This window comes from Cydia strobilella, chromosome 13 (genome assembly GCF_947568885.1).
Source record: "Cydia strobilella chromosome 13, ilCydStro3.1, whole genome shotgun sequence".
NCBI classification, from domain to species: domain Eukaryota; kingdom Metazoa; phylum Arthropoda; class Insecta; order Lepidoptera; family Tortricidae; genus Cydia; species Cydia strobilella.
In genome coordinates, this window is record NC_086053.1 from 5,440,616 (window position 1) to 5,452,354 (window position 11,739).

Consider the following 11,739-nt stretch of genomic DNA (forward strand, 5'->3'; position numbering starts at 1 on the left):
GAAACACCAACTTTTATTAAGTTTGCGAAATGGGGAAACAAGCATTGCTTTATAGAATCAACTAACAACAACGCCAGTAGTGCTTACATATTCGATGAAAACGAACTGGAAGATTTGGTTCAGACAAAAATTAACAATCTCGACGGCTTTACCCATCTGGCTTTCGATCCTTTGAGCCGCGATGGGTTTTATTTTTCTTTATATCATGATATCTTACGGTGGCCCTGGAAAGGATTGTTACATCATTTTAATATGCCACCATACCTCAATATAAAATTTAATAAATAAATAGATTGTGTCACGGATTACTATCCGTATTACATATTTGAATATTATTGGAATATTCAATTTCGACGTTTCAAGTTCTCTATAGCACTCATGATAATTGTAGGTAATTACTTACCAAATTTTACAAACATCTATAAAACATGAAATAAAACATTTCATTAAAAATTCAATTGTTAGGGTTCCTTACCCAAACAGTAATAAAAAACGGGATCCTATTACTAAGACTCCGCTGTCCGTCCGTCTGTCTGTCCGTCTATCACCAGGCTGTATCTCATGAACCGTGATAGCTAGACAGTTGTAATTTTCACAGATGATGTATTTCTGTTGCCGCTATAACAACAAATCCTAAAAACAGAATAAAATAAATATTTAAGTGGGGCTCCCATACAACAAACGTTGTAAATTTAAATCTAAAGAACTCTGGTGTGAATTTGCCTTTTGTCGAGCCACCTTTTTATCTTACTGACTGGTTAGGTTGAAAATTTCAAAAAAAAATAATGGAGCAACAACAATGGAGGAACAAGTTCAACAAAGAATTAGAAATAATACTACTATAGAACTGTTTTATTATTTAATTGTGGTCCCATAGTAAATTAAAAAGGAGCGCTGTGCCTCCGCTCCTGCAGAGGAGCCGGTGGCCACCATATAACAGCCGCCACAAGGTCAGGTGGTGGTGTTGGCGGCAGTGTAGGTGACCTCGGCGGCGAGTCCAGTTCGCTCGCCGACGAAGTCGACGCCTCCGGTGTCGGCGGTGGTGTTACACCGTCCGGCGATGACGGTGGTGGCGTATTAATTCCGCTGCAAACAGAATAAACAGTTTATTACTTATTTTAAACTTTATTGCACAATGCACACAAAAAGAGTTCAAAAGGCATGCCTTAACGTATTCTCTCCCAGTCAACCATTACGCCAAACAGAAATGTGTAAGCGCTGGGGAGCGCTCAGAAATAGAGACCAAAAATATAACCGATCTAGAATAAAATTAGAACAGATTTGACAGTGGCAGTTAGTTGTTATCTTAATTTTGATCTTCCAATATCACGTCATTAATTAGAACTAAATCACTATGTCTAAATCCTAATATGTGCAAATGATAAGGTATTAATACTACGTATATCGATACCCTAGTGGTCAATTGTGACTTATTTTGTAGAAAAATAAATATCTTTGCACCAGTGAGCATACTATAGTGTAATCACCATTTCACTGAAATCTTAACTTTTTTCGGAACTTCCGCACAGTCATATGGGCACTAGGGTATCAATATCCAAAATTGGTGATTTAACTTTATTTTTAAATACAATATTATTCCATGAGTACTTACTTTCTTTCCATTTTAGAACACAAACACAAGTCTCCTGTTTCACGTAAGATCTCACAAGACCAAATGACGTCGAGACGATATTTTGGATTGTTCGAAGTGTTAATAAATTTAAGTTTTAGCCACTTTAGTTCTGGCACTCTCAAGTTCAGTCGATAACAGCTAACAAATCAATTCCCTCTGCAACATAAGTGAAATGTTTACCACAATTCTCTTTTGCATAACAATAACGCGCTTTTCTGTAATAGCTATTTTTTCTTGTAGTCTAGGGACTCTGACTTATGTTATATGTTAGTATGACATGCCATGATTACAATTTTCTCCTTTTTCGGGCAGTCGTGTAAAAGATGTCAATTTTCTTTTACATTTATATGTGAGTAATAACATCGAAACTACAATAAAAACCGACGATGGGTTCCATAACATTACGCAAAAAAATCACGTTTTTAGGGTTCCGTACCCAAAGGGTAAAAACGGGACCCTATTACTAATACTCCGCTGTCTTGTGAATTTGTGATATTTCATGGTAAGTAAATTATTCGACACGTGATGCTGATGGTAGTCGATAATGTTAACTATAAAGACTACTTAATATTTATCACTTATTTATTGTAGATGACTCTGAAACACGAAGCAATGGCTATAAAAAATATTATGATCACGGCGCGAGGACCTTTTTTTGTTTGCGAAAGTGGACTGAAGGACTCTAGCAGGAAGGAGATAACGCATCGGAAGAGCACACGAGGTTTGTTTTAAATAATTAGTTACTTACCTATTGTAGTTAAGTCAATTTGTTTTCTAATGTTGCCTAGTTATTTTATTATTACTGTAATAGTAAATGCTTCTTGTTTGTGATAATCCGCTAATATGGTTCCAATGGGTGGAAAATTACTTGTGAAAATGATGTTAAAAAAAAGTGTATATGAATGCTACACGGTATTGAGGATCGGTAATAAATAAGTTTAACGTTTAAGGTAATAAAGACAGTTATAAGTGCTCCCTCTGTGAACAGTTTTAAGAACAGACTTGATAAACATTTAAAATAAAATAAAAAATGAACTTTGTACTAAAATAATCATGGGTAAATATAATAATCGTATAATTATAACTATTTCTTTAAAATATAGCATAATTAAGAAGAGCATATCTGTTTGTGTCTTGGTTAAAAAAATAACCATGACTAAAATAACTGTTTGCAAATAATAATTATGGGTCAGGTAAAAGTCATTCTATGATAGAAAGATACACATCTGGTGGCCGTTAAATAATTGTTCGACCATACTTGGAAACTTTTTTTAAACAAGCCATAATGAGTTCTAGGATACAGCGCCCGCGCCTTTAACCCATTATTTAGGCTTAAGTTTTATTAGTAAGTTACGTAATAACTCTGTTTACTGAATGTCTGTTTGACTCGGCCGCACTCGTTAGCGCTAGCTAAACCGATTAAGTTGAAATTTCGTATATAGTTGGAGTCCCGGGAATGGACATAGCATAGTTTTTATCCCAGAAAAGTTGGAAGCTTTTAAAGGGTTATTCCACGCAGACGAGTCGCGGGAAACTGCTAGTTTGATTATAATTTATGCTGACCCTTATGTTGTTGTAAGTATTAAGATGGCGGTGTGGCGGACCTTAAAGGGTTTCCTATTTCGTTATTCGGCGGTGTTGAGAGTTCCCAAAACAACTCTTTGAGAAATATGATATAATAAACAAAATGATAATTGGTAAACTGTAAGCTCGATCTCTACGATGCTCTTGTTCAGTTCAGTGACGAGGCCCGAACCGAACATATATAACTAAATAAAATAATGGATTTTTTGAGAGACATTTTTCAATGCCTTAGGTAAGTTCTGTAACTATATAATACATATTCGAGTTATGTAAATTTACAAATTCATAATGGGATATGTTTGCTTGAAGCTTCAGGACACGAAGACAGCGAGAGGGTGCGGAGGACGAGGCGGAGGGCGCAGAGGCACAAGCAGCAGAGCAGCCGGCGTCGTCGCCGGCAGCTGAAACATGCTGGGGGTGCGGCATGCCCCTGCGCCTTTGCCTTAGGTAAGAACGTTCAGTACTAAGTCTTAGTTTCCCCTTGCGTGACATTATCGTTGAAATTTTCATTTTGTTTCGCTTTTTGTTAGAGGGCCTCAGATGGAACCCTCGGCGGCTTCAATACCGCCGACCCCGCCACCGACCCCGGTTGGGGTTGCGCGCCGTATTCGACCCTCAAGGCCGGGCTCGGGGCGGACCAGGTCGCGGCCGGTTGCTATTCCGGGGCGTCAAGACCGACGCACCCGGCCGCCGACCGCAGCATTACCCTGCGCGGCGCCAGGGTGCATGCTTTGCAGGAAACCCTACTAGGGTATGTTGATATTCACGATCGTTTTTGTAACGAGCCGCAATGGTTCTATGCGTCTTAGAATAGATGCCAATGGCACCTACGTCATTTGTGTCAACTCCGCCATTTTAAATAATTTCCTAAAACTATCTCGACAAAAAAATTGGACCGAAGCGAACGAAAGTGAGTGAAGGTCTATGTTTTAAATTTGGCAACGTAAATAACCACTTCCTTCGCTAAAACTACAAAATGAGCGAATACTACTATAGCATCAATGTTAACCTATATATTTTGTTATTGCAGACAGCCGCCGCCGTGAAGCCGCGGCTATCACGTATTAAATTAGTAAATAAGCCTACTTATTATTATATTTTTTTAATAAATGTATGAGTATAACCTTATAGTCATACATTTATTCAAAAAATTATAATTATTAAAAACTTAGTGTAATCATAATATAATAAGCCTAAATCTTAAATATTATCAAAAATTTCATCCACTTTGTAAAAGCAACCTCTCAATAAAAATATTTTCAATTCCCTATGAAACACCGAGTGATCCGTAATGATTTTTAGTTCAGTAGGCAATCTGTTATAATGGCTTATGGTTTTAGATATAAGTGTTAAATGCGACTTGTGTAAGTGTAATTTGTTTGTGTTATTTGTGTAAGTTTAGTTTTTAGTTTTTAATATAGATTAATTATTGTTACCGCGTATGGACTTTTATTTCTAACAATCCCAACACATTACCAAACCCCGACTGCCACATTGGTGACCCCGACGTGATCTGAACACGCAAGATTTTATTTATTAGGAAATAGGTAGGATAGTTTATTGGTCCAATAAATAAATACATACATTTAAATATATATATACGCACCCGGTAAACGCAGTTTAGCCCTTACTTTTTTCTTCACACACTTCGCACTCCTCCGGTAATTGGTGGTCGTATATGCACCTTCGACACACACTACACCAAAAGTACGGTTGGTCAACTAAAATTAAAACATTAACTCCAAAACTAATGTCAACAATAAAATGATCCAATTGTCCTTGTCGCTCGATTTCTAATCCACAATAACACTCTCGCCTCAAAACAAAATGTGTAAGGTCCCACGGCCAAATAAGTCCAATATCTAACATAAAAATATAATCATACCTATCTAAAACACGTTCTACGTCCATAAATATCACCATTTTGAAACTAGAAAGTCACTATCCTAATTTACTAATGTTACATTTACCTACTCTTTACAGCATCTCACTGCCTTGCCTGTCTCTCTCAAAGTCCTCAAGCAACTGCCTTTGCGTTTTGAGAGTCTACAACAATGGGCTTATACTAAGTATTAGATTATAGTAAGCCAGTGTTGAATATTGATACATATATGAATATTAGGTTCGTTCAAAGAACAAACAGCCCTTTGTTTGAACAGTCTATGCGAGAACCATAATATTTTTGAGCCCTAGACTAGTATACCAACTGTTGGAACAGAAAGCTCAAAATATGTTGGTCCCCGTATGGCATATATAAATATGAAAATGGCATGCCCAGATATTTATTCAAGATGCAACATATCAAATATAAATATGATAAATTATTATATTATAAATTATAATATTATAAATTATATATACCTCCCATAAAAAATGGACCAGCCAAAATGTATGGAACAGTCAAATTTTTTTCGCGATTTCGGGGTTGGTCCCATAGTAAAAGATGCTCAGTATAATCCCAAAACCTCCCTGGCAACGGGAATGCACTTATTTTTTAGCCAGCCTGTATACAAACCAGCATACAGAGATGGTCAAGAAGGAATGTGAACACAGGGTAAGATAAACATATGTGGTTTCTCATATCAAATATGTAATATCTTATGAGAACCGCATAATTCTGGTGGGGTCCGTGTTGAGTTTTTTACGTTCGAAAACTTATCTATGGCCGATCCTCAATGCCGTGCTACCGTGTACCGTGTAGTGTAGCCTGTGTAGCCAAAGGGTGAAAACGGGACCCTATTACTACGTTCACACCATCATCTTCATTAAACGATTAATTTTTATTTTCAGTTGTCACAGCGACCATGCCGACACCTTAATTTTACTTTTGAATAGGTTAATTTATTTTAATTTACTGTATTGCATGATAGGTATATGTTTAAGTTATTAATAAATTTGAATCATTTTATATGGACTATTTTTATTTTACTCCCGGCAAACTATTTTTATTCTATTGTATTGTGATAAATTTCACGTTATTAGCTATCTCAAAGCTAGCCGACAAGGTTTAAGGATAAGGAGTAAGGACTCAGGAGAGACAAAAGAAAAAACTAAGCGCTCGCATTTACGCAGCAATAATTTTTAGCTTTAGTTATTATAATTGTAGTTAGTTTTAGTTTTAATATTTATTTTATAACACTTATTATCAAATAAATGAGTTACTTTCTTACGTAATTTGGTCCAACAAAAAAAATACAAAGTATTTATTTTTATACATTTATTATATACAAGAATAATATAAACTAGACTAATATTAACAATAATACTTAACAAAAACAACTTAAATAATATACCTACTTAAATATAAGCAGGCCGTAGATGACTTAATAAATGTAAACGTTACGTTATTTGTGTCACCACCATTTCCTTCGCTAAAACTCCAAAATGAGCGAATACTACTAGCATCAATCTTGACCAATTGGGGCATTTTGCAACCGTATTGCTGCATAGAGTGGTTCTTCTCGTGCAAATGTGCGAGCTATGTAGACTCTATTCCATGCAGAAATACGGTTCAGATTTACTATATCAATGAAAATATCGTCTTCCCTCGGTGGCGGAAATGGACCTACTTCAGTACATGTCAGTACTTCAGTCGATTAGTAAATAGGTTATAGATATAAGTCTTAAATGTAAGATTTTATTTATTAGGAAATGGGTAGGCTTATTTAGTTATATATATATTGTTTTTATTTTACATGACATTTAATTTAATTAATTTCACCAAATTAAATGAGAGAAAGTAAATTAATATAAATCAACAATATTTGAAGAAGAACACACACTAGCACATATTATCACTGTATCTATAACTATCCAAGTAATCCAAGTGAACATATTGCACGTGTTGATCATACCGATTGTTACAGCGTGTCGAACTTAAAATGTGGTTAAACAAGTAAAATATGGGTTACGAGTCGGGGCAAGGCGGCAAAAAGAACCCAGATACACCGTAATCACTATACAATGTGGGCCCTTTGCGTTGCTATCGAGCATTATCGGGTCGAATAAAAAAATGAATAAATGGCGTAAAATATTATATTGTAAAATTTGTAAGATTGAATCAGCTAGTGTATCTTGTTTTCGCCTTATACTTAGTTATATACCCTTATACTAAGTTATGTTACTATACTAAAGTTACTATCACACTCACTATTAACATCAACTCGAAACAAAATATAACCAAATTTTACCCTGAGCTAATATATATTCTAGTTAACCTAATTAATCTAATAATACTACTTATGCTAATTATATATAAAAATACACATAATTAAATTTCTTGACACGTTATTAATTAAGTGATCTTAAACCCTACATTACTTATACTTACAGCCAAGATTACTAACACCTATGAACCACTGCACATGAAAGACACGGTCACATGAAAGACAGTCGGTAACAAACACATGTCTCAAGTTCGTCAAGAAAAAAAAAACAAATTAATACTCAATAACACAAAACTGACATTTTAAACAAATATTTTAGCATGAACGTAAATAAATATATTGACACGTAAATAACATAGGTGACTTAAGACTATAGCGTAAAACACCGATGAACCACTAACCGTTGATATTAACCGTTGTTTAAACAAAGTTACCTCAATGCTTTGTGCAAAGCACGGTTAATATTTTGTTAGTGCCCCGTCAGCGTCTATGACTGCATCCAATCTCCTCCGCATCGAGGCTACAAGGTTTTCGCACAAATTTGATCCGCGCAACGAGTCCCACACCTCGTTAACATGTGCGACGAGTGCGTTTTTGGTCCTTTCGGATCTCGTATCCCAGCGTTGGACCATTACGGACCAAAGATTTTCAATGGGATTGAGATCCGGAGAGCGCGAGGGCCATGGTATTGCTTTAATGCCACTGGGTTTCTGTTGAAGCCAATTTTGCACCAGGCGACATTTGTGTATAGGGCAGTTGTCGTGTATGAATATTACTTCAGGCACGTCTTCTTCCGGATACACTGTCCTCACTGACGGCACCATTGTGTCCTGCAGAACCTCCAGATAACTCGCGCCATTGGCCCTCTCGGGTAAATATACGAGCTCTCCCGGCCCAGCTGCACTCATCCACGCCCACATGTTAACTACAACTCTTCCTGACTCTAAACATGGGACCACATTCCGCGGGTCGTATCGTGTATTATCCACACGCCATAAATTCTTGCGACCCACCTGGCTCGACTTAAAAGACTTCTCGTCGGAAAATATGGCATGTGAAAAATCAAAATCCCTCATATCTCGAGCGAAATTGAGGCGCGCTGCTTTTTGAACATCTGTCAAAACAATTTTTTTTGCCGGCTTTCGGTGGTGGATGCCGACCCTATGAAGAGCGTTTCGCACGGTTTGCGGAGAACAATCAAATGCCGCCGCAAAGTGCCGAATAGGCGTAAATGGATGCTCTTCATAGGTGGTGATCAGTTGGTCCAAACGCTGGCCAGCAATAATGCGTTGCGGTTGGGGACGGGGTTGATTTTCTAAACTTGCTTCTCCGTCGTAGCGTTTAATCCAGCGGCGTGCTGAATTTCTCTAAAAAAAAGAAATGTAATGATCAAAATATGTTGCTTGCAACCCTCCTTTGCGTATTGAACTAATATCTACTACATGTTTAAACACTCCATGTAAACAGCTAAAATGTTTTACTGTGTGTGTGTGTGTGTGTGTAACTTTTTATTTATCTTTGCACAGCGTAGTTAGTTGTATAAATAAAAAAATATTCACTTACCGTAATTTGTAATTCTTCCGAGATTTGACTAATATTATATCCTTCTTCTCTTAAAGAAATTATACGGTTTCGCACATACGTTGACAAATTGCCGTGATTCATAATTGCGACGGTTAAGACACGTGGTGCGTTTTAGATGCGCAAGATGCAACTGACTAGACTAGACAAAACACGTGCAAGCTACGTAAAGATTGTGAACAATGACAGCTACTTTACAAAAAAAAGGATCTTTGTTTCTCATTGGTCAACAAATTAGGGGCGGGTCAAGTCAAAAATCAACGTTTGCAAGCGATACTGTTTTGAAAGTGGTCGACTCTGGCTTTGGCCGATAGTACCTACCATGAGAATATCACTTGCAAGAACTTTAGTCAAGTTATCAAATGAATACCAGAGATTAATAAATTATATATTTTTTCACCTCAGCAGCTAGAACAAGCCTACTTTCGTCACTCCCTGGAGTGAGGAAAGTGCGACTTACCTCACTCCAGGGAGTGAAACAAAGTAGCTTTTTAATTTAGTGAAGGCCATGAACTGCCACTTCATACTTTTATTACTTTTTTTTGTCTATTATTCTGTGTAAATCGAAATACATTTTTACCTTTAATATGTTCTCACTACTGAGGTGAAAAATTATGTGTGCAACACGAGAGCAAAGTTATTTTACATCTCGTGTTTTTGAGTCCCTCTCTACGCTCAAGATTCTAACTTAGAATCACTCGCTTCGCTCGTGATTCAATTATAGAATCTTCCGCTTTCTCGGGACTCAAAATAAACACTCGCAAGAAAAACCAACTTTCCTCTCTTGTTGCACAAATAACTATTTTCGTTTTCTATTTATATAAGTGAATATTCTACAAATCTACAAAAACACTAGTCGCCTTAATAAAAAGTCGCTCGTGACAAATGACCGTCGTGTTATCCGTTTCCTAATTAAGCGCCGACGCGGCGCGATGCAAATGCAACCTACTCGTATTCCTAAGCGATACGTGTGTGTGATGCGATGCGGCTTTATCATTTGTGCGCATTGATCTACACGACAAGATAAGACAAGTGACAGCTGTCTTTAATATTGTCGCTGTATACTATATTTTCTGTTGAAATATGTGGATATATTAAAAGTACCAAATTTGAATATGGAAAAAAATGCAGGTATTACCTCTTTAGGACGAATTGCTATTTTTTATCCATTAAGACGTTAGTGGATGACCGCTTCTCCAGACAAACGTAAAAATATTTTCTATAATGTTACTGTCCAGTGTCGTCCCCTTTCCTAACTTACGTAAAATTATTAGGTATACGTCATGAAATTCAAAAAATAAATATCAAAAGTGCGACCAAAATTGGAATGATGTCAAGTGTCATTATAAGTATTGAATTCTTAATTAATACGTGATTGCGTATATTAATTATCTTCTAAATCCAGCTTTTCTGCCGGGGTCACACTTTATAACGGGAAACGGCGGGAAACGCCGTTGATTATCGCGATAACCCAGTGTGGCCATATGAAAAACGTCGAATTAACGCGTGTCCCGTTAGTGTGGCCCCAGCATTAGTATTATCCAGTCCGCTAACCTAACCTAACGTACCTACATTTAAGTCGGACGCTAGCGGCTGCTATGGACCTCAAAAGTGCTTACTTTTTTTTTGTGGTCTGGTTAAATTCATGAAATGCACATATATAGGTATATCTTTCAGCGTAAGAGATACTATAGTCCGATTTTTTCAGATTAGAAATTGTATATAACCTTAAAAGTAGTGGTAAGTATATTTTTTCCTCTAAAATTAATCTGAGTAACTAAAATCGTTTACATATGATTGTACCGCAATGTTAGATATCGTAGGAACTTAGTATTTCGGAAGAAAAAGTTAATTACCACTACTAGCTTTGACTCAAAAGTTTTGAGGTTAGAAAAATTCTAATCTTAAGAAAACGGGATAGATCTGTGATTTATTTTGATGCTCAGCGCAATCTTAGCGCTGCTCGGTGGGCAGCGCGTGAGAACTGACATTTCGCCAAGACAATCAAGTCTCCTTACACTATTTCCTAAAAGATCTATCGCCCTAATAATTTTATCGCCCATTGTACTCCGAGCTGTTAAACGACAGGCACTGGGAGCTAACAAATTAATTGATGAATTATCATTTGATAATAACAGAGTTACTGAGAAATGTTTAATGATAATAATGTTAATAATGGTAACGGTGCCTAATTTATGTGGGATCGGTAATATCGATATTAACCAGTTAGTATGTCAGCAGATTTTTCCTATTGATAATCTTTAAAGTTTTGTCCAGTTTTTGTAATATTACTATTTCAGAATATTACTAATATGTATTATGAAATTTATGAACAATCTAGTCAAATCACGAAATTAATAGAAATGAATTTCTACGAGTATTTTTTCTCTAGGTGATAAAAATCGAATCGAATGTAGATATATCAGGAAAAATATTTAAGTGTATCAGTTTCAGGTAGAGTTTTAAATTGTTTCGTTCTTAGCCTTCTAGCCAGTTATTATGTATCTTATCTTATATCTTATCGGTATTAATAAAAACAAGGAGTTTTAGAATCATGACAGAATGTTTATTTTTCCTTATTTAATAATTGCGGATCAAACCGAGTCAATTACTATTGCATATTAAAAACTTTCCATGATTTAAGACCATTTAATATCACAGAGTTAACTTAGGTACTATTCTAGTCTACTATTACGAGTCTATGTAACTAAACAAGTATTAAATGCTATTTCCCGACGCGGAAGACGTGTTGAAGTAGGATATCAAATAACAAAA

At 36.2% G+C, this 11,739-nt stretch overlaps 1 protein-coding gene across 1 annotated transcript; it reads left to right on the plus strand.

The window, feature by feature from the left end:
- The first annotated feature begins 2,052 nt into the window (after window positions 1-2,052).
- On the plus strand, window positions 2,053-5,293 carry LOC134746893 (uncharacterized). The gene is made up of 4 exons (XM_063681464.1): window positions 2,053-2,354; window positions 3,527-3,664; window positions 3,748-3,968; window positions 5,201-5,293. Exons 1-4 carry the CDS (start codon window positions 2,225-2,227, stop codon window positions 5,291-5,293), a joined length of 582 nt encoding a protein of 193 aa, XP_063537534.1. The 5' UTR covers window positions 2,053-2,224.
- The last annotated feature ends 6,446 nt before the right edge of the window (window positions 5,294-11,739 follow it).

Bases quoted from the DNA above. Each gene is read 5' to 3' on its own strand.
- LOC134746893 (XM_063681464.1), top strand. From the start codon at position 2,225: ATGACTCTGAAACACGAAGCAATGGCTATAAAAAATATTATGATCACG. The intron at 3,665-3,747 runs GTAAGAACGTTC...GCTTTTTGTTAG, and splicing joins CCCCTGCGCCTTTGCCTTAG to AGGGCCTCAGATGGAACCCT. The intron at 3,969-5,200 runs GTATGTTGATAT...TACTCTTTACAG, and splicing joins TTGCAGGAAACCCTACTAGG to CATCTCACTGCCTTGCCTGT.